General features: G+C 45.5%; 1 protein-coding gene across 1 annotated transcript in view; it reads right to left on the bottom strand.

Annotated features, from left to right (window-relative positions):
- The window catches only part of C4H11orf49 (chromosome 4 C11orf49 homolog), a 242936-nt gene that overhangs the window by 94653 nt on the left and 120718 nt on the right, over positions 1–27565 (bottom strand). Inside the window, exon 3 of the mRNA XM_030199487.1 lies at positions 15136–15266. Coding sequence (XP_030055347.1) covers positions 15136–15266 — 131 coding nt within the window. The remainder of the gene's footprint in view (positions 1–15135; positions 15267–27565) is intronic.

The following is a 27565-nucleotide window of genomic DNA, read 5'->3' as shown; positions in this document are numbered from 1 at the left end:
ATTTTGAAAGCACAAAGAAAAGAAAAGAAAAGCAAAGAAAATGATGATAAAGCTTAACTTTAATACTACACCACAGACATGTTCTTGAGGTCAGAACATGGCAACAGTAAGAGAGTGAAAGTCACTAAGAGTAGGAAAGATCAAAGAGAGCCCCAAGGCTGTTTGGGAAAGTTTCTTTCCAGATTTGCAGATGTTGTGGTCGCTATGGCCAGCAGACATCTCAGGAAAATTGTTGCCAAGTCTGGTAGAGGGGCCCTTGAGGATTAAAAAAAGCTATTATGGAACTGGAGAAGAATTTCTGTGCTTAGAAAATCCCAGTGAAGTGTCTTCTAATTCAGGCAGCAGGACAGCAGAACTTCAAGGGTCAGAAGAAAATTTATAAGAGCTTCACCGTGTGCAGTACCAAGCATAGGCACTGGAATGGGGTGAGTCAGTGGGGCCTGGCCTGACCAACATTATACCCAACATACTGAATTGGCAGCTGTGCCTTGACTCAGTTATTGACTGGTTGAATTCTCATTGACTTCTCCTTGACCTATTGGATGTTCTATCTTTCTACAATGTCACTCGATATGTATAGATCTGTCATCTTTTACATTACAGCCCAGACTTATGGAACTGTTTGCCATCACAATTACATGGACTTAAAAGTATGTGCACTTTTAAGAAGTTTTTGAAGACGTTTTTTTATTTCAACAAGCATTTAAAGATCTGATGGAAAGATATTCTGTCTTGTTACATTATTATTATTTGGAAAAGATTTGTCTGCTGTTTTATTTACATGTTTTTATATATATGTGTGTGTGAAAAATGTTCTCCACCGAGAATAATAGATTGTGTAACATTTTTAAATAGTTAAATCTTGTTTTTATGGTCTTCATCAGTTCCATGTGCTTCGCCCATATCTGGATACTCAGTCTCAAAATTCACTCGTTCATGCTCTGATTATCTGTTAGCTAGATTATGCCAATGTGGTTTATGCAGGTCCGACCTCAGCCAAACTGAAATGTTTGCAGTCAATCCAGAATACTGCCATTCATCTCTTATGTCATGCCAAGAAATAGGATCACATTTCTCCTTTTTTACACCAGCATCATTGGCTTCCTGTATAGTTTAGAATTCAATATACAATTTAACTTACAAGATTCTTTATTCAGGCATCCCCCCTTTCTTGTTTTCTACAGTCATCTGTATGTTCCTACACGTTTTCTGCCATCACTAAATGATTTTTGATTAGTGCTTCCTTCTCCATCATAAACCATTTGCAGACTACCTGGCATTCTGCTTGCTTTTCTGTTGCTCACTTATGGAATTTGCTCCTGCATCATTTAAGAGCAGCGCTGTCCTGCCATTTCAAGGATCTTAGCCTTATGGTAGGGTGTGGGTTAATTATCAAACCTTATGTGTTTTCTTATTCTTAATATTATCTCTAATTTTATTATATAAATTAATGAGAGTTTAGGGGATAGGTTGGATGATGTCTTGATGGTAAACAGTCAAAACTTGAGATCCTAAAAAGCAAAGGTATCCATTTATTGGAGAGATGCACAAATGTAGTAACCAGATGCGGAGGAACAATTGATGCGTTATAGGAGTTCCTGAGAAACTGGAATGCTCAGACCCTGTGGTTTTCTCTTTGCATGGATTCCACAAATTCTTGATATGGAAGTTAAAACTTGAGCCAATATTCAGCCCCATCAATGGGTTTTTAAAAATGTCGATCATGGCATTAAAAACTAAATTTATATTCAGTACTACTATACAGAAAGGGGGCAATTCTTTAATGAACAGGGACCACATCTACTCTTCTCCATTCATAGATATATAGAAACATGATGGCAGTTATGGGCCAAATGGTTCATCCAGTCTGCCCTTCCTCAGTAACCACTAATTCTTCCTTTTCCTAAGGGATCCCACATGCCTGTCCCACGCTTCCTTAAATTCTGACACAGTCATCATCTCCACTACCTCCACCGGGAGGCCATTCCACGCATCCACCATCCTTTCCGTGAAAGAGTGCTTTCTTAAGATTCCTCCTAAGCGCATTTCCTCTCAATTTCTTCCTATGCCCTCTCCATTCCAGAGTTTTCCTTCATTTGAAAAAGGCTCACCTCCTGTACACTGATGCCACTGAGGTATTTAAATGTCTCTATTATATATCCCCTTCTCTCTCGCCTCTCTGTCGGGTCTTGAAGAATAAAGATTGTTTTCCATTATATTCCTTGTCCTGCTGTCTTTCTAAGGAAGAGCTCTGCTGATCACATTACTCCTTACTTTGGCATTCGTTGACGTAGTGGTATACTGTCTTCCGCTTTTGCGGTGCTCCTCCATTTATTTAGGATTACCAGCTTCCTTATTCACTACTTACAGGTTGTTCAGAATTCAGCAGCATATCTTTTGTTGGGTCTTTCTAAATTTGAACACATTTGTCCACACCTCATTAAGTTACATTGGCTCCCAGTTGTTTTTTGGATTAGTTTTAAGGTCTTATTGTTAGTTCACCTACCTTTGCTCCATGTTCTTTCATTTTATCTGCAAGGTATTTTATAACCCTATGTTCCGCCAGATTAAGATTGGAAGGCTCACTAAATATTGTTATTCCTGATTTGCGGCAGTTTAGATTTGAGGATACAAGGAAGAACACTTTTTCATGGTGGGTCTCAGAGAATGGAACCAGTTACCTTTACTGCTTAAAAACGGAATGATACTGCATCTTTCAAGAGGCAACTGAAGAACTACTTATTTTGGTTGGCCTATGTAGAAGCTGGGAATGGATGGTAATATTGCACTTAAGATTATAACCTGTTTATGTGATATGGGATAATTTTATTTAGTTGTTTTGAAAATTTGAGTAAATATATTTTAGTTTTTATGTATCTTTGTGTTTGTATAATTATGTATGTCTTCGTTGGAATCTGCCTTGGATAAAGGTGGAACAAAAATAATAAACTAAAACTAAACTAAACCCTACTAGAGCAGGTGGTGCAGGCTACAAGGCCACAGTAACAGACCTCAAGAAAGCATGAAAAAAAAACAGAGATCCTTAATTGCAAAAAGATGAGAGACGAAAACAGAATTCTAGGACACATGTTTAAATTCATTACTCAAATGATTCAGTAATGAGTGCTGGGGAATGAATGATATAGTGGGAAATATTAAACAATGAAAATATAGGCAACCATGCAGCCAGGTCTGTCTTGCAGGCTGCAATGCGATCACAGAGTCAACTAAAAGCTGGATCTGTCAAGTGGGTTCCAAGTACAGAAATAACTAGAAGACCTACAGGAAATGTAGGCACTCTTATGGCCGGGCCTATGTGGCAGGCTATGCAGGGGACCTGGGGACCTAGGAAGTCAGATATACACTAGGGGTAGCTATTGCAACTAGAAAGCTATATAATCTGTACTCTATATATCGGAAGGGCAGATGAGAGAAAGGACAGAGACTGTATTTCAGAGAAAGACAGACACACAAAGAAACAGAGAGAAGCCTTTCTTCAAATGATTTGATCATGACCTTGAAAGGATTGGCCACTATTGGAAACAGAATGCTGGGCTTGATGGACCTTTGGTCTGTCCCAGTATGGCAATGCTTACGTACTTACTTATAGGCCCTGCTCTTCCAAGAAGAGCAAAAAAGCTTCCAAGATCCACGCATTTTATGTCAAAATCTGGTATGGTTTCTTTTGGGATAAAATCTCTAAATTCTATTTCTGGGAATCTTCTACCCTTTGGAAGGGGGTAGGCCATAGCAAGCTCTCCCAGAAAGAACCTTTAGAAAGAATACATACACCCTTATGTATCTGAATACCAACTAGAAAAATCCTTTAACATCTCCCATCAAAGAATGGGCTGTTAGCAAATAGAATTTTTGTCATGAACTTACCAGGAGACAGCATCCTAAACAAGGCACAGATTGAAGAGAATTACTGCACAAAACACAAAGGCTTGACACATCCTGTACTTGTAAGGGAAATGGGGAGAGGCTGCGGCCTCAGGATGCTAGCAGGTAAACAACAAAACTGTTTCTTAACATGCTTCCAACAGTACTTTTCTCTTCTACAAGTTGGAGCAAGACAGAGAGGGTACTAATTACAGGAGAATTTTAATATAAATTGCATTATGAAAGCACAACATTCTAAATGTGTGTGGATTTCTGAAGGCGGGTGGCTGTGAGTTTTTACAGTAATTTGGAGGGGTGACAAATTTGCAACCTTCTTCTCTCTCAACTGCATAATTAGTGTACTCCAGAACAGCAATATTAACATCTATCACTTACTTCTAAATAACCGCAGTTTTGAACAGCTAACAGAACCGATATGTTTTGAAAGGTAATTCTATGTCATAATGCAGGTTTGGGTTGTTTTCATTTATTCTTCTGTAATAACATAAAATACCCCATTGGTTCCTTCTTCTGGAAACTGAGACCACAATGGTTGCTGACATATGTTTATTAAAAATTGAAATTTTGTAGGGTGCTTCATGGTGTTTTCCAGTAGTAGCTCCACATGGCTGGTTTTGCTGCCAGTCACAGCATCACACATCGGCTTCCTTTTACCTTCCTCCTGATAGGATAATGATGGAGGGAAAGAAGAAACCACTGAATGACACTGGAATTCAGCAATGGACATTACTCTGACTGATGGCCAAACTCTACAGAACTTTTAACTACAACATGTTGGCTTTCTTAGAAATCAATTTTGAGTTATTACTTTGTGTTTACTTATACTGATGCTTGCCAACATTTGCTTACTTCTGATCTGAAGAAGAAGGGTTACCTTTGAAAGCTAATCAAAAAATGTACTAAGTTAGTCCAATAAAAAAGGTATCATCTTATTTTCTTTTCTATCTTTTGTTTTATTTCTATTACCTTTAAAAGTGGACTAACACGGCTACCACATCACTTTACTCCAGTTATTACCGGGCAGCATTAACCATATAAGCTTACAAAGAGCTGTCAAACTGCAGTATTTTATAAAAGAGACACTTGAACATGAAGTACTAGTGTTACTATCCCAAGGCACATCTTAACTTTGAAAACAGCCTCTAGATAACCGAGTACATTTGTCATACACAGAATGTCTGCGGTATTTTATTACTATCTGTAAACTTGCAGCCAGGATAAAAATGTGCTGTAGTGATATAGCTCTATTTCAAGTGTATGAAAAGGATCTAAACAAGTTTCTGCCTTTGTAATGGTGCTTTTGAGTAACCACAACTACTTGCTTTTAAAAGGTAACTTACGTGACACTGCAGACGCCTCTCTGAGGGAAAGGTTTCCCCTACAATGTACACCCAGTGCTACAGTCAGATAATTTTTAGTTTCAAAATTTTTTATTGATGATACAGCATGTTAACGTGCCAACAAACTCCACAACAAACTGTTACATGGTTCATGTCATACAGAGACAAAGTGATATACCATCATCAAGATTTTTTCATTTTCTCCCCTCCCTAACTTACACTGATAAACCCCCCTCTCAAATTAGACACAGTACTGTTAAAGAAAATGATTTGGCAAACCCTCATTATATCCAACAGATAGCAACCATACTGTATTATATTACCCACCTTTCCTCACCTGCCCCATTTTGCTCTACGTGGAACAACAAATGAGAAGAAGCAAGTCAAACTGCAGTTAAATGCTCCTAATACCTAGCTACGTATACCATGCCCCCCATCCCCCCTACATGTATACCAGCCTTGCAAGTGAGGTACTACATGAAATCGAGACACCCACACCTTACTAAGAGAGGAGGCGAAGAACCACCCCCCTACCCACCACTCCCCATGCTTAAACGGCTTAAGGCATATGTGAACTAACACCCGGTTCCCACCCATGTCCCTCAAATAATTGTTGTCATAACCCTACCTTAACCTTGGGAGACCTAAACTGTTATACCCCTCACCAGTAGCTATTACCCCCCCCCCCCCCCATTCCTCACCCAGCATGAAGAATGATAATTAAATACCTCCTGTATCCCAGCAAATTACAAGGAGTCCCATCCAATCATAGCTCATTTAGCACCAAGCTCCTTCCCCTAGAAGATAAGGCTCTCAAGCATGGGTCCCAGAGCTTCAAAAAGTACGCCTTTCGTCTATGTGAGCCCCTCGCCTCCCAGACCATTAATTGGTAGAGTTGGTTGTGCCAGTGCCAATATGCTGGCAGCCCCTCTGACAACCAAGATTGCAAGATACATTTCCGTGCTAAGTAAGCTTTCCGAAGCAGCAACGTATGTGATCCTGCCCGTCCCACTCCTGGGCCAGGGCTATCTACTACTACTACTACTTAGCATTTCTATAGCGCTGCCAGGGTTACACAGCGCTGTACAAGTTTAAACATGGGTAAGGACAGTCCCTGCTCAAGAGAGCTTACAATCTAAAGGTAACAAACTATGTAGTCAGTGTAGGTAACAATCTAAAGGTAACAAACTATGCAGTCAGTGTAGGTAACATGAATGGGGAGGTGGTTAGGCGCCAAAGGCAAGGGAGAAGAGATGGGCTTTGAGTAAGGACTTGAAAATGGGCAGGGAGGGCGCATGGAGTATGGGCTCGGGAAGTCTGTTCCAGGCATAAGGTGATGCGAGGCAGAAGGGGTGGAGTCTGGAGTTAGCGGTGGTGGAGAAGTGTACAGATAGGAGTGATTTGTCCTGAGAGCGGAGGTTACGGGTGGGAACATAGGGGGAGAGGAGGGTAGAGAGGTAATGGGGGCTGCAGATTGAGTGCACTTGAAGGTCAATAGGAGAAGCTTGAACTGTATACGGTAGCGGATCAGGAGCCAGTGAAGCGACTTGAGGAGAGGGGTGATATGAGTATTGGTTCACGCAGTAGACGTGCGGTTCACGCAGTAGACGTGCGGCGGAATTTTGGACGGTCAGGCTCGACTAAGATGGCGGACGCTCGAATGGCAGATGATCATGAGGAACGTCAGTACGACGTCAGCGGGCTACAACTTGTGGATCCAAAGCAACAGGAGCTATTTGTGAGTGGTTACAATAAATTAAATCTGACCTTAAAGCAGTTCGGGCTGAGCTATCCACTCTAGGATCTGACTTGCAAAGAGATATAATCGAATTGGGCAGACGCATGGAAGAAACAAATAAGCGTCTTGAAGAACATTCAGAGGCTTTTGTGCATATGGATAAGCGACTGGGAGAGCTACAAACAGAAAATATGAAGTTGACGTATAAAATAGAGGACCTGGAGAACAGGTCCCGGAGCTGAGTTCGATTCCCACTTCAGGCACAGGCAGCTCCTTGTGACTCTGGGCAACAATATGCCTGGGGTACACGCCAGTGGTCGTTGAATTAGACCAGAGAGATATCTGATGATTTGCTTCCAAAACCGTTGAATTTTATCACACCGCCAAAAGGTGTGATATTATGTATTACCTGATATCTTACATTTGGGGCACTTCGCTGAGGGCAATCTTCCTGCTCGAGCCATCTGCACCCGAGTGAAATAGGCTCTATGCAAGACTCGAAAGTAGCACCCTCTATAACTTGCATTACTCGTAAGTCTCGGTATACTTTTGATCAATGCAAGCACATCCCAAGAAACCAGCGTCAAACCCATGTCTTGTTCCCAGTGATGACGAATCACTTCCAAATCCCTATGCCCCTCCAAAACCCTCAGTGCCCTACGTATTCCTGAAATGGATGTGGCTTGTTCTGAGACAGCGTCAAAAAAATCATGCACATGGAAAATATGGCTGATCCAAGATGGCGTCTTAGTGAGTAGCAGCAACAGACACCCTCAGTAGTGCTCCTTTCTACTGCTAAGGAGGATTCTGAAACCCTCGCAAGATGGGTAAAAGAAGAGGGAAAGTAAGGGAAAATCCCTCAGCCTCTGCTGGAACTCACCCTCCGAAGCAAGCGACGTTAGAGAGCTATGGGGTAGCGTCGGGACCCAGACAGTCTTCCCCCGCTATCGGTGCCGATACATCTGTAATGGCTGGCAGTGTGGACGGGGTTTCCCTGAGCCACGTCGAACGTGCGGCTCCCCTGCAGCCAGGAGGAGGCATGGACTTGGAGACTGTTATTCGGCTTCCAGAAGAGGAGCAGAATCTACAAGGAGAGAGCCCATCCATGTCGGAGAAGGTGGAGGAAGATCGGGTAGGATCACAAACATTGAAATTTTCCTCAAAAATATTATCTGATTTGAAAAAGATCCTCAATACCCCTACTCCTGTCTTTCCATCGGGGTTAATTAATAGACCTGCCATAGTGACAATGGAGTCACTCTGGGACTTGACTTTTAATTTGCACTCTTCTTTACAAACTTTGACTGCTCAACTCTCTGTGGAGATTAAGGTCTTAACTGAGGCAGTGTTATGTCAGGAGCAAATAAGTACATGGCAGGTCTCTGAGGTGGAACAAATTGGAGAAAATTTACAGAAACTTGGAACTTTGAATCAAATTTCAATTAAAGAAAGAAATTATACTTTACGAAGAATAGAATATTTAGAGAATCAATCCAGGAGACTTAATTTGCGGTTTACTAATTTTCCTAGGTCTCTACTAATTACACCAGTGGAGATGGTTAAAAAATATCTAATTGAGGTTTTGGGGATGTCGAGTGACTTACTACCTCCCATAGTGCGGGTACAATATTTTCAGAGTAATAAAGATTGCGTTACAATTTCTCAAGCACAAAGGGGAGAAGGTATGAACTTAACTTCCTTTATTGAATCCTCATTGGAAGTTATTACTCAAAGAACAACAGCATTGGTATCTTTTGCCCTAGAAATGGATCGTAATACGGTTTTGAGACTTTTCTTCAGACATTTAGATTCACTGTTTTTATGATCTAAGATAAGAATATATCCAGATCTCGCCAGAGAAACACAGAAGAGATGCAAAGCTTTTTTAGCATTGCGTCAAAGGACTTTGGCTATTGGAGCCAATTTTGTGCTCAAATTTCCATGTATATGTCAAATATTATTTCAATCAAAAAACTATCAATTCTTTGAACCTAAACAGTTAGAAAATTTCCTGATTTCTAATGAAGAAGAGAATGTAAATGTGATAGTCAAGTAACAGAATGAACACTGTAAGATAGCTAGGAGGAAAATAATGGGTCAGCAGCATTCCCAATTTTGATTTAATATGTGATTTAAAAAAAAAATTTCTCTCTTGGATCTATATTCCTTTAAAGTTTATTTATTTTTATTTGTTGCATTTGTATCCCACATTTTCCCACCTATTTGCAGGCTCAATGTGGCTTACAATTTCCGTCATGACTTATGCCCTTTCAGAGTACAGATACAATTGGTAATATATATAGAAACATGGATAATATAATGAACAATCAGGTAAAAAAGGGAGAACATACAATTGGAATCATATATTGAACATGGATTACACAGTAAATTAGGCAGTACGATATAGGGAAAAAAATAATCCGATTGTTAAACAGATGATGGAGAATTATGGTTCTAATTAAGAGTCATTATGGTATGACATGTCAAAGAGATGTGTCTTCAGTACTTTATGGAAGTTTGTTAGGTTGTGAATTATTTTCAGGTCAAGTGGTACAGCATTCCACATTTGCGAACTCAAGTATGAAAAGCTGGACGCATGTATTACTCTATATTTTAGACCTTTACAGCAGGGGAAATGAAGATTTAGGCATGTGCGTGCTGATCTTTTAGCATTCCTGGGTGGTAGGTCAATGAGGTCTAACATGTAGGTCGGGGCATCACCGTGAATTATCTTATGCACCAAAATGCATATTTTGAAAGTTATACGTTCTTTAAGAGGAAGCCAGTGCAAGTTTTCTCTTAGGGGCTAAGCACTTTTGTATTTTGTTTTTCCAAATATAAGTCTGGCAGCAGTGTTTAGGACGAAAGTGATAAAAGTAAATTTCAACTTTTGTTAAAAGAATTTCAGTTCTGATGATTATTACAATTGCAAATTATATTGTTTTGTGCTGTATAATAATAGATAATAATAAAGAAATTTAAATAAAAAAAATCATGCACATGTGCGCCCATTCCACTCTGCAACGCTTCTTTGCAAAGCGACTGCACGTAATGCTTGAGTTGACAATAAGCGAATTCATCTCCCCATTGTATTCCCACTTGACCCTTCAGCGCAGCCAAGGACTTAAGCCCCCCCCCACCCCCAGGATCTAAAATATTATCCAAACAGGTGATCCCCAAACGACCCCAGGTCGAAAAGGTCTTGTTATCAAGACTCGGGGGGTAGGAAGGGTCACCCCGTAAAGTTAGCAATTTGGTAACATGTGGGTTCCCACCAAGACTCCTCACCAGCGAGCACCAAGCCTCCCTCAAAGGCCTCAGTAGTACTGAGGACTGCAACTCGGTAGGCAGCAACGAGCGCTCCGCATGCAATAAAGAGATCAGATTATATGGTGCAAAGAACTCAAGCTCCAACTGCAGGGGAATAAAACAGCTCTGAGAATACACCCAATCCCGGACGTTGCGCAACAGACAAACCAAGTTATACAAATGTAGGTTTGGTAAACCCATCCCCCCCTGCGCCCAATTGCCTAGTAAAAACTGATAACGCATTTTAGGTTTCTTCTTTGCCCAACAAAATCTACTGACTAATCGGTTGAAGTGACGTATGTCTTTGTTCAGTAGCTGTATTGGCAGTGTTTGTAATAAATATAACCACCGAGGTAGTATAACCATACGTATTAAGCTTACCCGTCCTGCGAGAGGCAATGGTAAAGATTGCCAGCTGTCTAATTGCAGTTCCATTTTTTGCAACATCTTGCTTACATTAAGATCATAAAGAGCTGACAACTGAGGCACGAGGAGGATCCCCAAATACACAAAGGAATTGATTGCCCATTTCAGTGGAAAGATCCCTACCCATTGCTGCTCAATTTCAATTTTAGAAGTTAAAACCTCCGATTTATCAAGGTTTAAACGGAAGCCTGCGAAGTCTCCATACTCTGTGAAGTTCTCCAACAAAGCCATGAGAGAGGCCTGGGGCCTTGTTAAGATTACCAAAAGAGCAGCTACTTTGAATTCCTCAGTTTCTAAAGTTATCCCCTGTATATCTAGGTTTGAGTAAATGTCTCGTATAAGCGGATCCAGGGTTAAAATGAACAAAAGGGGTGACAGAGAACAGCCCTGGCGGGTACCTCTGCCAATCGCAAAATCTTCTGACAAATGGTCGTTGATTCTTGCCCTTGGGTAGTATATAGTGCCCGAACTGCTGCTGTAAACCAACCAAAGCCATACGTTGCAAAGGTGTCGAATAAGAAATCCCAGGACACCCGGTCAAATGCCTTTTCGGCGTCGAAACTGATCAACAACGCCGGCAACTCCTCCTTAGTAACAACCTCTAGAGCTCTCAAGATTCTTCTAATATTTTTACACACTGAGCGACCCTGCATGAATCCCACCTGCGACTCATGTATTAGTGAAGGCAAGACACAGCCTAACCGATTTGCCAAAATTTTTGCAAACATCTTTACTTCATGATTTATGAGTGAAATAGGTCTATATGATTCTGATAATGTATGATCTCGGCCCGGATTGGGCAATACTATGATTTGTACCAGATTTAAATAATCAGATATCGTACCTGCCTCTACCCACGTATTAAACAAGGTGGTCAAGGGGTCAACTATAGTCTCATTCAGTATCTTGTAAAACTCAGCCCTTAAGCCGTCCGGCCCGGGAGCCTTACCCAAAACACTGACATTGATCGCCCATTGAACCTCATCTGGCTGGATGGGAGAATTTAGTAATTCTTGATCTGCAGAAGACAAACGAGGCAAATCAATTCCATCCAGGTAAAGCTGTCCCGGCAATACGTCATTGGATGTTGGAGTGTACAAAGCCTGATAGAAATCCCTAAAAACCCCGCAGATTTCTTTGTCAGAACTTACTATCTGACCCAAATTGTTTTTGATGGTAAGAACAGATCTTGGCAGTTGTTTCTTGGCTATCAGCTTGGCTAGAAATTTCCCACATTTGTTCCCGTGTCGATACAATTGGTATTTATAATATGCTTGCGATTTCACTGACCTCTCATGGAGCAATGTATTTAGCACCGTTTATAACACCAGGAGTTCCTGTCATATCTTTGTGCATGGGTTTTTACCGTACTGACGTCGCAAGGATATCAATCGGCGCCAATAGCAGAATTTCTTTATCTTTTGTCTTTTTTAGGTAACTCACAAAACTAATGGTTTCTCCGTGCATTACAGCCTTAGCTGCCTCCCAGTATATTATAGCATCAAGCTCACTGCTTTGATTGAAACCGTTATATTCCCTCCAACAACCCAGCAGTCTCTCCCTGTACTGTGCATTATTATACAAGAAAGAGGGAAACACCTAAGGCCGAGCCCTAGTTACCCCTCCCTGTGGGCGCCAGTCCAGCCAGACAGCTGTGTGGTCAGAAATGACATAGGGACCAATCTGGGCCTCCACAAGACCTGGAGGCTAATACGTAGTCTATACGGGACTGAGTTCCATGCGCCCGGGACAAATGGTTATAATCCCTGTCCAAAGAGTGTAAAACGCGCCATAAGTTCCAAGAGGTCCAGCTGCTCACATAGGTTATGCAATCCTCTGGTGAGCCAGAATTTCGGGCAAGGCAAGGGGCTAGACTTATCAAGTTCTGGGTCCCATGTTGTGTTAAAATCCCCCCCCCCCCCAATATTAAAGGCATAGCTGGTGCATTCACGAGATGTTCCATTAATCGTTTATAAAAAGAGCTGCTGCCCACCAACACTTGCTGCCTTGCCCACCAAAGACTGACAAAAAATTAAACGGCCCTCGGGATCCCTTTTAATATTTTGTATTTGATTGCTTATTCCTTTCCTAAACAAGATAGCCACCCCACCTTTTTTTCCCCACTGCTGGAGATCCTATACAGTCACCAACCTACTACCAGGCCAGTTTGTCGTGTTCTCGTTCAGACAGGTGTGTCTCCTACAATAGGGCTATATCTGCTTTAATCCGCTGAAGGTGCTGCAAAATGTTTGATCGTTTTATGGGGGAGGAAATACCCCCAACATTCCAAGTAATCACCTTCACCATAGCAGAAGTTGTAAGGACAACGTCAGCAGCTCACAGATCAAAAAACTACTGGGAGACCGCCCCAGCCCACAGTCCCCCTCAATTTCCTTCGCCTCAGCCCTATGAGTATGAATATGATCAACCTTTGTTTTTACATGTAGAAGGCAGTTGTAACAGCACCCCCCAGTTTGTACATTCTCCTTCATGCTGAGAAATATCCCTACCCTCCCTGCCTCCCAAAGAGCCCTCCCTCCCCCCATCCCCAAAATCCCAGATGTAGGATTCCCCATGGAACCCAGTCACTGTTCAACGCCTCCCTCTCCACTAAACCCTCTACTCTTCAATAGTGCCACCCCACTTTCGTTCACCCTACTTCACATAAAAAACAAACAAACAATGCACTCTCCTAGCTCCATATGACTGACACCGGATAACCAGTATTGCCACATCTTAAAATATATCGTTATTGTACAAAGACACACCACAGAATGTTCTACTGATAACAAATCAGTTTCATGACAGTTGTTTGTCTTATTGCCCCAGCTCCCCCTCACATTCAACCAAAAACAAAAAAAAAACCCACACAGACACTCCCTGCTCCGTAAAGCTGACACCGGCTAACTGGTATTGCCACAGTTTAGAGTATAACATTGTTATGCAAAGATTTACAACAAATTATTCTGATGATAACATGTCAGCTTCTCGACAACTGTTTGCCCCTTTGCCCCAACTCCCCTTCATACTCACACAAAACCTAAAAAAAAAAAAAAAACACTCACTCGCACCCACCGCACAATCTCCCAGCACCAAAACATTTCATAATTGATGTATACAGTCTGATATATTTACTGTCAAGCGATTCCACGCTAGACCCCTGGATCACGCCGAAGGCAGCTACACCACGAATAACACACTGAGAGAAATCTCCAATAGTTACCAATGGCCCTGCTCTTTGTAGCAGCGGGTGGTAGGGCCCACATTATTAAACAGAGGACCTCAATCAGAGAAGAGTCCCAGCCAACTAACAGGGCCAAGGTCTATGTGAAATATATAATATATATATTGTCCGCAGTTCCCAACAGACAAAGTCAGCTCTCTGGGCCCAGACCCTCCTGCTCTTGGGTAGGTAGTTGCTTTACAAAATTCTGGGCCTCCGACGCAGATGCAAAAAAGGTTGTCTGGCCTTGGTGTATCACACAGAGTTTAGCCGGGTTTAACAAGGCAAATTTAACCCTCCTGTTGTAGAGCTGAGAACATATGGGCGGCTGAATAGTCCTGGAAGCACAGAACATTTTGACCTTCATGTTCAATTCTCCTCTGCCTCAAAGCACTTGTAATATAGCCGCTTTGTGCACAAAATTTAGAAGGCAGCAAATCACCACTCTGGGCCTGTTTGACCCCTTTTGACGGAGGCCTATCTTGTGGGCTCTCTCCACCAACAAAGGGCCACCATGTGCCGGCAACGGGAGTTACTGCAACAGCCATCGCTCCAGGATCCCCCAGAGATCCTTTTTCTCCACCGACTCCGGCAGGCCCACAAAGTGCAGGTTGTTCCTGCGTGATCTATTTTCTAAGTCCTCCAATTTTTCCTCGTAAGCTGCAATTGTTTTCTGCATTCTTACTTGCAGGTCCTCCGCTTTGGTCATTCTGTCCTCCATTTCACCCGTGCGTTGATAAGCCGCCAAATCCGCTGCGATACGATCTAAGTTACCCTGTAGCTGCTCCAATTTTGTATCTATAGGGCTGAAACGAGTATCCAGGATGTTTTCCAGCGCCCCAATCACCTCCGTTGTTATTTCCGCCACCCACGAGGAGCTGACGGTGGAGCTCGATGGGCTGGCCGGTGCCGCCATTTTGTCTGCGAAGGCTTTTCGTTGCCATTGTTTGCCCCTCACCAGTCCAGAAGTCACTTCTGCCTTTCGATCAACCGAATCACTCCCTGAGGCTGAGAATCCAGGGGATTTAGCACATCAGTAATGGGTTTTATGGCGAGGTGGCAGGAGCAGAGATTTTTAGCTGCTGCTCCTGTGCATAGCGTCACGTGACTCCCCAGTCAGATAACTTTTATTGACATGACAATTTTACATATGTTGCCAAATGTCATCCACAATGAAGACTACAAACTACTCTTACCTCCATTTTTGCCAATGGTTCGGAAGCACTTCCAGAAGTTGCGCAGAAAGGATGCCCGATTATGTGGGGTAGCTTGGATAAAACTAATCTCCCGGAACAGAACATGAGTTCCCTGATGCACACTTGTAAAGCTGTCCAAAAAAGAAAAAAGAAAAAAAAAAAAAGAGATAAAGAACAAGAAATGGATGGCAAGGAAAATTCCTTTTCTAATACACTCTCCAGTATTCACAATGTGTGGATCGTAATCAGCAACATTTATCCACAAAGAAACCACTATTACCTGGCTAAATGCGCCTCAAAATCTTCACCGACTGCCCTAGACCCATCTAGGGAGTGCCAGGGTGGTCTAGGGGGGGAACTGAAAGCGAATGCTACATACCTGTAGAAGGTATTCTCCGAGGACAGCAGGCTGATTGTTCTCACTGATGGGTGACGTCCACGGCAGCCCCTCCAATCGGAATCTTCACTAGCAAAGGCCTTTGCTAGTCCTCGCGCGCCAATGCGCATGCGCAGCCGTCTTCCCGCCCGAAACCGGCTTGTGCCGGCCAGTCTTATATGTAGCAAAAACAGAGACAAGGGAAGACACAACTCCAAAGGGGAGGCGGGCGGGTTTGTGAGAACAATCAGCCTGCTGTCCTCGGAGAATACCTTCTACAGGTATGTAGCATTCGCTTTCTCCGAGGACAAGCAGGCTGCTTGTTCTCACTGATGGGGTATCCCTAGCCCCCAGGCTCACTCAAAACAACAACCATGGTCAATTGGGCCTCGCAACGGCGAGGACATAACTGAGATTGACCTAAAAAATTTACCAACTAACTGAGAGTGTAGCCTGGAACAGAACAAACAGGGCCCTCGGGGGGTGGAGTTGGATCCTAAAGCCCAAACAGGTTCAAGAACTGACTGCCCGAACCGACTGTCGCGTCGGGTATCCTGCTGTAGGCAGTAATGAGATGTGAATGTGTGGACAGATGACCACGTCGCAGCTTTGCAGATCTCTTCAATGGTGGCTGACTTCAAGTGGGCTACCGACGCTGCCATGGCTCTAACATTATGAGCCGTGACATGACCCTCAAGAGCCAGCCCAGCCTGGGCGTAAGTGAAGGAAATGCAATCTGCTAGCCAATTGGATATGGTGCGTTTCCCCACAGCCACTCCCCTCCTATTGGGATCAAAAGAAACAAACAATTGGGCGGACTGTCTGTTGGGCTGTGTCCACTCCAGATAGAAGGCCAATGCTCTCTTGCAGTCCAATGTGTGCAGCTGACGTTCAGCAGGGCAGGAATGAGGACGGGGAAAGAATGTTGGCAAGACAATTGACTGGTTCAGATGGAACTCCGACACAACCTTTGGCAAGAACTTAGGGTGAGTGCGGAGGACTACTCTGTTGTGATGAAATTTGGTGTAAGGGGCCTGGGCTACCAGGGCCTGAAGCTCACTGACTCTACGAGCTGAAGTAACTGCCACCAAGAAAATGACCTTCCAGGTCAAGTACTTCAGATGGCAGGAGTTCAGTGGCTCAAAAGGAGGTTTCATCAGCTGGGTGAGAACGACATTGAGATCCCATGACACTGTAGGAGGTTTGACGGGGGGCTTTGACAAAAGCAAACCTCTCATGAAGCGAACAACTAAAGGCTGTCCTGAGATCGGCTTACCTTCCACATGATAATGGTATGCACTGATTGCACTAAGGTGAACCCTTACAGAGTTGGTCTTAAGACCAGACTGAGACAGGTGCAGAAGGTATTCAAGCAGGGTCTGTGTAGGACAAGAGCGAGGATCTAGGGCCTTGCTGTCACACCAGATGGCAAACCTCCTCCACAGAAAGAAGTAACTCCTCTTGGTGGAATCTTTCCTGGAAGCAAGCAAAACACGGGAGACACCCTCTGACAGACCCAAAGAGGCAAAGTCTACGCTCTCAACATCCAGGCCGTGAGAGCCAGGGACCGGAGGCTGGGATGCAGAAGCGCCCCTTCGTCCTGCGTGATGAGGGTCGGAAAACACTCCAATCTCCACGGTTCTTCGGAGGACAACTCCAGAAGAAGAGGGAACCAGATCTGACGCGGCCAAAAAGGAGCAATCAGAATCATGGTGCCTCGGTCTTGCTTGAGTTTCAACAAAGTCTTCCCCACCAGAGGTATGGGAGGATAAGCATACAGCAGACCATCCCCCCAGTCCAGGAGGAAGGCATCCGATGCCAGTCTGCCGTGGGCCTGAAGCCTGGAACAGAACTGAGAGACTTTGTGGTTGGCTCGAGATGCAAAGAGATCTACCAAGGGGGTGCCCCACACCTGGAAGATCTGGCACACTACTCGGGAGTTGAGCGACCACTCGTGAGGTTGCATAATCCTGCTCAGTCTGTCGGCCAGACTGTTCTTTAAGCCTGCCAGATATGTGGCTTGGAGCACCATGCCGTGACGGCGAGCCCAGAGCCACATGCTGATGGCTTCCTGACACAGGGGGCGAGAACCGGTGCCTCCCTGCTTGTTGATGTAATACATGGCAACCTGGTTGTCTGTCTGAATTTGGATAATTTGGTGGGACAGCCGATCTCTGAAAGCCTTCAGAGCGTTCCAGATCGCTCGTAACTCCAGAAGATTGATCTGCAGATCGCGTTCCTGGAGGGACCAGCTTCCTTGGGTGTGAAGCCCATCGACATGAGCTCCCACCCCAGGAGAGACGCATCCGTGGTCAGCACTTTTTGTGGCTGAGGAATTTGGAAAGGACGTCCCAGAGTCAAATTGGACCAAATCGTCCACCAATACAGGGATTCGAGAAAACTCGTGGACGGGTGGATTACGTCTTCTAGATCCCCAGCAGCCTGGAACCACTGGGAAGCTAGGGTCCATTGAGCAGATCTCATGTGAAGGCGGGCCATGGGAGTCACATGGACTGTGGAGGCCATGTGGCCTAGCAATCTCAACATCTGCCGAGCTGTGATCTGCTGGGACGCTCGCACCTGCGAGACGAGGGACAACAAGTTGTTGGCTCTCGCCTCTGGGAGATAGGCGCGAGCCGTCCGAGAATCCAGCAGAGCTCCTATGAATTCGAGAAGATGGGACTTTGGATAATTTATCACAAACCCCAGTAGCTCCAGGAGGCGAATAGTCATCTGCATGGACTGCAGGGCTCCTGCCTCGGATGTGTTCTTCACCAGCCAATCGTCGAGATATGGGAACACGTGCACCCCCAGCCTGCGAAGTGCCGCTGCTACTACAGCCAAGCACTTTGTGAACACCCTGGGCGCAGAGGCGAGCCCAAAGGGTAGCACACAGTACTGGAAGTGACGTGTGCCCAGCTGAAATCGCAGATACTGTCTGTGAGCTGGCAGTATCGGGATGTGTGTGTAGGCATCCTTCAAGTCCAGAGAGCATAGCCAATCGTTTTCCTGAATCATGGGAAGGAGGGTGCCCAGGGAAAGCATCCTGAACTTTTCTTTGACCAGATATTTGTTCAGGGCCCTTAGGTCTAGGATGGGACGCATCCCCCCTGTTTTCTTTTCCACAAGGAAGTACCTGGAATAGAATCCCAGCCCTTCCTGCCCGGATGGCACGGGCTCGACCGCATTGGCGCTGAGAAGGGCGGAGAGTTCCTCTGCAAGTACCTGCATGTGCTGGAAGCTGTAGGACTGAGCTCCCGGTGGACAATTTGGAGGTTTTGAGGCCAAATTGAGGGTGTATCCTTGCCGGACTATTTGGAGAACCCACTGATCGGAGGTTATGAGAGGCCACCTTTGGTGAAAAGCTTTCAACCTCCCTCCGACTGGCAGGTCGCCCGGCACTGACACTTGGATGTCGGCTATGCTCTGCTGGAGCCAGTCAAAAGCCCGTCCCTTGCTTTTGCTGGGGAGCCGAGGGGCCTTGCTGAGGCGCGCGCTGCTGACGAGAGCGAGCGCGCTGGGGCTTAGCCTGGGCCGCAGGCTGTCGAGAAGGAGGATTGTACCTACGCTTGCCAGAAGAGTAGGGAACAGTCTTCCTTCCCCAAAAAAATCTTCTACCTGTAGAGGTAGAGGCTGAAGGCTGCCGGCGGGAGAACTTGTCGAATGCGGTGTCCCGCTGGTGGAGCTGCTCTACCACCTGTTCGACTTTCTCTCCAAAAATGTTATCCGCAAGGCAAGGCGAGTCCGCAATCCGCTGCTGGATTCTATTCTCCAGGTCGGAGGCACGCAGCCATGAGAGTCTGCGCATCACCACACCTTGAGCAGCGGCCCTGGACGCAACATCAAAGGTGTCATACACCCCTCTGGCCAGGAATTTTCTGCACGCCTTCAGCTGCCTGACCACCTCCTGAAAAGGCTTGGCTTGCTCAGGGGGGAGCGCATCAACCAAGCCCGCCAACTGCCGCACATTGTTCCGCATGTGTATGCTCGTGTAGAGCTGGTAAGACTGGATTTTGGCCACGAGCATAGAAGAATGGTAGGCCTTCCTCCCAAAGGAGTCTAAGGTTCTAGAGTCCTTGCCCGGGGGCGCCGAAGCATGCTCCCTAGAACTCTTAGCCTTCTTTAGGGCCAGATCCACAACTCCAGAATCATGAGGCAACTGAGTGCGCATCAGATCTGGGTCCCCATGGATCCGGTACTGGGACTCGATCTTCTTGGGGATGTGGGGATTAGTTAAAGGCTTGGTCCAGTTCGCAAGCAATGTCTTTTTTAGGACATGGTGCAAGGGAACAGTGGACGCTTCCTTAGGTGGAGAAGGATAGTCCAGGAGCTCAAACATTTCAGCCCTGGGCTCGTCCTCCACAACCACCGGGAAGGGGATGGCCGTAGACATCTCCCGGACAAAGGAAGCAAAAGACAGACTCTCAGGAGGGGAAAGCTGTCTTTCAGGAGAGGGAGTGGGATTGGAAGGAAGACCCTCAGACTCCTCGTCAGAGAAATATCTGGGGTCTTCTTCCTCTTCCCACGAGGCCTCACCCTCGGTGTCAGACAAGTTCACGAACCTGTGTCTGCAACCGTGCCCGACTCGACTCCGTGGAGCCACGTCCACGATGGGGGCGTCGAGAGGTAGACTCCCTCGCCCGCATCGGCGAAGCTCCCTCCGCCGACGTAGTCGGGGAGCCTTCCTGGGAGGCGACGGCAGCCGGTACCGCACGTGGCACCAACGCCGGAGACCTCACCTCGGGCGATGGGCCAGCCGGCGCCACGCTCGACGGTACCGGAGGCGCAAGCACCGCCGGTACCGGAGGGGTAGGGCGCAGCAGCTCTCCCAGAATCTCTGGGAGAACGGCCCGGAGGCTCTCGTTCAGAGCGGCTGCAGAGAAAGGCATGGAGGTCGATGCAGGCGTCGACGTCAGAACCTGTTCCGGGCGTGGAGGCTGTTCCGGGCTGTCCAGGGTGGAGCGCATCGACACCTCCTGAACAGAGGGTGAGCGGTCCTCTCGGTGCCGAAGCCTGCTGGGTGCCGACTCCTTCGGCGACCCAGAGCTCTCGGTACCGACATGGGAAGGGGACCGGTGACGATGCTTCTTCGACTTCTTGGGACGAAGCATGTCACCGGAGCTTCCCGGTACCGACGAGGAGGACGTAGAATCCAGCCGTCGCTTCCTCGGGGCCGAGATCAAAGAAGGTCGGTCTCGGGGGGGCTGTACCGCAGGAGCCCTCAGGGTAGGGGGAGACCCATCCGAAGGCTCACCGCCACCAGCAGGGGAATGGACAGCCCTCACCTGCACTCCAGACGAAGCACCACCGTCCGACGACATCAGCAGACGAGGTCCCGGTACCACCGACGTCGATGCAGCTGTCCGATGTCTCAGCGCCGATGCAGAGGGCCGATGCCTCGATGCACTCGATGTACTGGCCGCCGAGGTTGAAGGTCTGGACGCTGAAGACGTCGATGCACTCGATACCCCCGGTGCCGATGCCGACGAAGAGCCCGAGAACAAAATGTTCCACTGGGCTAACCTCGCTACCTGAGTCCGTCTTTGCAAAAGGGAACACAGACTACAGGCCTGAGGGCGGTGCCCAGCCCCCAGACACTGAAGACACGACGCGTGCCTGTCAGTGAGCGAGATTACCCGGGCGCACTGGGTGCACTTCTTGAAGCCGCTGGAAGGCTTCGATGTCATGGGCGGAAAAATCACGCCGGCGAAATCGAAAGACGAAATGGCGAAATTTGGCACAGAAAAAAGGGAAATTTCGACCGGGGCCTAAGTATGGCCTACCCCGACGACGAAAGAAAACTTAACGGGGCGAAAAAACTCGAAGTAGAGGAAGGAAAAAACCAAAAATGGTTAATCCAAACACTTTTTGGATTTCTCACAGAAAACAGTCGAAAAACGACGCGCGAGGCCGACTTTTCGGGGCACGAACGGTAAAGCACAACCGTACCGAACTCGGAGAAAAGAAGACTGGCCGGCACAAGCCGGTTTCGGGCAGGAAGACGGGTGCGCATTGGCGCGCGAGGACTAGCAAAGGCCTTTGCAAGTGAAGATTCCGATTGGAGGGGCTGCCGTGGACGTCACCCATCAGTGAGAACAAGCAGCCTGCTTGTCCTCGGAGAAAGTTATCTGGGTAAGTTAGAACATATCGCCAGTACCCGGATAAATGCTGGTGATCATTCTGTACCTGTACCTGGATATTCAGCACCAATAGCCAGGTATCAGCTGGCACCGGATGTTCAAAATGCCACAGCCACTGTTTAAGTCCAATACTAACTGCAATGTTTAAATATTGGTGGGATTGTTTTTAGATGTTAACCAACAAACACCGATAAAGCCAAAAAAGTCAGTGTTTATCATACAACACAGGGTGATACAACCCACGTTCCACTGCTCTTAGGTTAGGTTTACGTTTATTAAACTTTGCTATACCAGCAAGCTCTAGAATGCACATCTAAAATTCAAATAATGCTTCCTAAATAAGCACCATAGTGGAATTAGAAAAGGTACAGAGAAGGGCATTCAAAACAATAAAAGGGGATCAAATAACTCTCCTATCACGAAAGGCTAAAAAGGCTAGAGCTTTTCAGCTTGGAGAAGAGACAGCTGAGGGGAGATACAGAGGTCTATAAAATAATGAGTGGAGTGGACTGGGTAAACACAAACTGGTTTCTTACTTTTTCAAAAAGTACTACGACTAGGGGAGAAGACAAACAGTATATTTAAAACAAGTCAAATAAAGTAGAAACTAACAGGCTTATTTTCGAAAGAGGACGCCCATCTTTCGACACAAATCGGAAGATGTGCTTCCTTCTCACAGGGTCGCCCAAATCGGCATAATCGAAAGCCAATTTTGGGCATCCCCAACTGCTTTCCGTCGCGTGGATGGCCAAAGTTCCCGGGGGCGTGTTGGAGACGTAGCGAAGGCGGGACTTGGGCGTCCTTGACCTATAATCGAAAAAAAGGGCGTCCCTGACGAGCATTTGGACAACTTTACCTTGTCCAGTTTTTCTTATGACCAAGGCACAAAAAGGTGCCCGAACTGACCAGATGACCACCGGAGGGAATCAGGGATGACATCCCTTTACTCCCACAGTGGTCACTAACCCCCTCCCACCCTCAAAAAAAACTTTAAAAATATTTTATGCCAGTCTCAAATGTTATACTCAGCTCCATCACAGCAGTATGCAGGTCCCTGGAGCAGTTTTAGTGGGTGCAGTGCACTTCAGGCAGGCAGACCCAAGCCTATCCCCCCCTACCTGTTACACTTGTGGTGGTAAATGTGAGCCCTCCAAAACCCACCACAAACCCACTGTACCCACATCTAGGTGCCCCCCTTCACCGGTAAGGGCTATCGTAGTGGTGTACAGTTGGGGGTAGTGGGTTTTGGGAGGCTCAGCACACAAGGTAAGGGAGCTATGCACCTGGGAGCTTTTTCTGAAGTCCACTGCAGTGCCCCCTAGGGTGCCCGGTTGGTGTCCTGGCATGTCAGGGGGGCCAGTGCACTACAAATGCTGGCTCCTCCCACGACCAAAGGGCTTGCATTTGGTCATTTCTGAGATGGGCATCCTTAGCTTCCATTATCGCCGAAAATCAGAAACAACCAAGTCTAAGGACGACCATCTCTAGGGATGACCTAAATGTCAAGATTTGGGCGTCCTCGACCGTATTATCGAAATGAAAGATGGACGCCCATCTTGTTTCAATAATACGGGTTTCCCCGCCCCTTTGCCGGGACGTCCTGCAAGGACATCCTCAGGAAAACTTGGCCACCCCTTTCGATTATGCCCCTCTAAGTAGTATATTTAAAACACTTCAGCACAAATATTTTTGCAGCAAACACGTAATTAAGCTCTTGAATTCAATGCTGGAGGATGTGGTAAAAACAGTAAGTGATGCATAAAAGAGTTTAACAAAAAGATTTGGACAAGTTCCTGTAGGTAGACATGGGGTAAACAGCATTGAATCAATCTACTTTTTATGATCCTACCAGGTACCTGTGACCTAGATTGGACACTGTTGGTAACAAGATACTGTGCCCTATGGACTTTTGTTCAGATCCACTATGGCAATTCTTATGATCTTACTCATTTTCAAAGCACTATCAGGCATACACAACACTATATAAATATAAGGGAGGGAGAATCTGCACTATGGAGTTTAAATCTAGTCCAAACATACATGACAAATGAGATTCTAGTACTATATAAGATGTGGTCATGACGTAAAAGTAGCCTCAATATTACCAGCGAAGGAGCAGGATGCACTGACTCAGGTAGTTTGTTTTAGGCAAACAGTGCTACAAAGTTGCAAGCAGGGGCGTATCTGCGTGGGGCCACAGGGGCCTGGGCCCCTGCAGATTTCGCCCTGGCCCCCCTACCGCCGTCAACCCTCCCCTCCGTCGCTTACTTTTGCTGGCGGGAGGACCCCAACCCCCGCCAGCCGAGATCCGCTTCTTCCTCCGAGTCCTACCTTTAAAAATATTTCTTCAGCTGGTGGGGGACTCCAACCCCCGCCAGCCGACCCGAGATCTTCTTTAACTTTCTTCTATCTTCGTCCTCCGCGTGGCCGACGTGTTGCTGCTGTTGTGCAAAGCTGAAATCCAGTTTCGGAGTCTGACGTCGCAGCACGTTACGACGTCAGTCAGACTCCAAAACTGGAGTTCAGCTTTGCACAACAGCAGCAACACGTCAGCCATGCGGAGGATGAAGATAGAAGAAAGTTAAAGAAGATCTCGGGTCGGCTGGCGGGGGTTGGAGTCCCCCGCCAGCTGAAGAAATATTTTTAAAGGTAGGACTTGGAGGAGGAAGCGGATCTCGGCTGGCGGGGGTTGGGGCCCCCCGCCAGCAAAAGTAAGCGACGGCGGGGAGGGAGGGTTGGCAGTGGGAAGGGAGGGGGGTGTCCGGCAATGGCGGGGAGGGGGGGCGGCGGGGGGGGGGGGCTAAAATGTGCCCCCTCCCTCTGGTTCTGGCCCCCCTACCGCCAGAGTCCAGATACGCCCCTGGTTGCAAGAGTGGTCTATGGCCCCACATTTCTCTGGTTGAAGTAGGATGGGGAAAGAGGGTTAAAAATAGCGGGAAACTCCCTGTATTTAGATGACATACCCCACAGTATCTGACAAACACCAAATAATGAAATATGGCATTTTATTCAAGAAACGGACAGTTTTCAACCCTGACAAATGATCACACCCTAACATTTTGTCTGAATCACCCCAACCTATTTACCGATACTTCTTTACAGTACTTGTCACTGTATTTGTACCCTATACTGTATTTGTTCACACCGGAGTCTGTAACCACCTCTCCGGAACTATGTAAGCCACTTTGAGCCTACTAATAAGTGGGAAAAGGTGTGATACAAATGTAACAAATAAATAAAATAACCCAGTAGAGGCTGGTTCCACCTACTCTGGAGTCCCAAGGAACAGGAGCAAACTACTGTGCACATTCTTCCCCCATATGGATGTATTCTCTCATCAGTGCAGAGGCAGCTAAGGGCATGAAACAACACAATGAGCTCTCAGCTCCCTATCACTAGGTGAATCTCCAGGTACTGTAAGAGTAAAGCAAAGGCTAAGTATGAAGAGGCAAAATTCTACATTGCCCTTACCCATAAGAGCAGCACTTATCAAAGGGCTCTTTGTTTTGTTCTGTTTTGGGCATCCAGCCAGAGCTAAGAAAAGTTCAAGCACACATAAAGACCTTCAGACTGTTACATACATCATAAATGTCCCAGCATGCCAAGATGACCCTGCAGTGCAAAAGTCATCTCCTCTCATATTGTTGTGTTGGAATCAAGCAGTTCTGAAGAGACTGGACATGTCCCAATCAGGGCGAGGGGCTACTCCTCTGGGCATCCTCGGCTTGTAATCTAATGGAGCTGGAGCTCAGATCCTTCATGGGAGATCTTAGAACAGAGTGATGGGGATGAGGTCAACAGCAAAGGCACAGACCTTTCATAGATCTATACTGCTGTGTAGCGGCTTGGGTTTGGTTGCACATGATGAATTTTCAGCTACCAGCATTATCACCTTTGTTATCTGAAAAAATAAGAATATAATGGCACTAAAACCTACATTTTGGCATGCATTGCTCTCCATCTGGCTACTCTAAATTGAGATTGAGATTAAGAACTATACAGCAACATCTAGGGCTGGCAAATTGGTGGTGCTGGAATAGGTTTACAATGGTACTGCAGAAACAGAGACTCGGTTGCAAATCGACAGGATAGGCTCATCCTGTTACTTTTATCTGCCTAACTTCTGCCACTAGAACACAAGAAATATTTGTAAACCGCTCTGACCTACATGTCAGAAAGGGCAGTATATCAAGCTTACTAATAAACAAACATATTTAGGTAAGAAACTTTTCCATAGCATGTACAGAGACACTTCCCCCCCCCCCCCCCCCCCCCATTTAAACAAGCTCTTTCACATTTGCCATCCTCTGTGGTGCTGCAGCAAAAATATCCAAATTTGAATCAATAGGATTAGTCAGTTCTACTGAGCTGCACTTGCACACTTTGGGAATGACAATATTCAAAGCAATTTAACCAGCTGAAAGTTGACCTTCTCATCAAGGCTAAAAATACAAGTGGGATTGTACAGCATAAACACATTTAGCCAGATTAAAAAGAGGCAAATCTGGTAGTGTATTTACATCAGGGAAGGAAATGGCATGTATACAATGACAGACTGTTTAGTTCCAATTGGTTGTCTGCACAAATTGGCTCATGTCCCTTTTGGAAAACACCTACAAGGATTTGTGGTTATTCAAAATTAACCTCTATATATCAACAACTGAAGGATGGCTAACCAATGGTCTTTAAATTTATATCAAAACAATGAAAAAGTAGCAAAAGGCTGCAAAAAAGTGAGGCTTGACAAATGTTATATACTTCATGGTCTTTTGTGTTTAAGCACCAGTTCCACACAGGGATTGCCCCACATTTCAAAGCGTATCTTTTCTTGGATGTATATGGAAAGAGCGCTGGAATCTCAGTTAAGCGACTCTCTTAACCAAATTTCAGCTCCAATACATAAGGATGGATGGACAGAGACAGTAATAGCAATAATAGCTATTGCACTGATGCAAGATTCCTACCAATAAAATCAAGATACCAGGATTAAAAAATCCCTCTATAGGGGTACAAGAACATCTTTATTCGATCATTACTAAAAGTTTGAAGGAGGGAGTAGTTCCTCAAGTTCTAAAAGAAGCATTAGTAAAGCCTATTCTAAAAAAACCTGCACTGGATCCTCAGACCCCGGGAAACTATCGTCCAGTCTCCAATCTTTCATGTATATCTAAAATACTGGAATTGGTTGTATTTAAACAATTGCGATCTTATGTTGAGATGAAAAATCTATTACATCCTAGACGGTCTGGTTTCAGAATAGGCTATAGTACAGAAATGGTTTTGACTTCATTCCTGAGTGAAATTCATTCCAGATTAGAACAAGGATACATTGCATTAGTTGTTTCATTGGACTTATCTGCAGCATTTGACTTAATAGATCATACCTTATTACTAAAGCGGCTAACGGAAATTGGGATCTCAGGTACAATTTATGATTGGTTTACTTCTTTTCTTTCAAACCACTCATTCAAAATTATTCAAAATCATTCAACTTCTAATTCCTAATCCAGTCTTTGTGGGGTACCACAAGGATCGGTGTTGTCACCTATGTTATTCAATCTTTATGTTAGTCCACTTTCATTACTCATTCAATCTTTAGGCATTAGTTCCTATTCATATGCCGACTATTTTCTTTTAATACATTATGTTAAGCCAGTAAACATTGATCTGGTACCAATCCAAAATTGTCTTGATAAGGTGGCAGCTTGGCTTACAACACATAAACTAGTATTAAATCCAGATAAAACAATAATTTCCTGGATAACGGGCCTTGGGCCCATTCCATCTCTAACATCTGTTTTGTTTGGTAAACAAGTTCCGACAGTGAAGTCATTTAGATACTTAGGTATTATTATTGACTAGTAAAACATGCCCATTTCTGGAGCAAATGAAACGGGTGCTAGCAAGGTTTTCC

The sequence above is a fragment of the Microcaecilia unicolor genome, chromosome 4, assembly GCF_901765095.1.
Source record: "Microcaecilia unicolor chromosome 4, aMicUni1.1, whole genome shotgun sequence".
Classification (NCBI taxonomy): Eukaryota; Metazoa; Chordata; class Amphibia; order Gymnophiona; family Siphonopidae; genus Microcaecilia; species Microcaecilia unicolor.
This window is presented reverse-complemented; position numbering and strand designations above follow the sequence as displayed.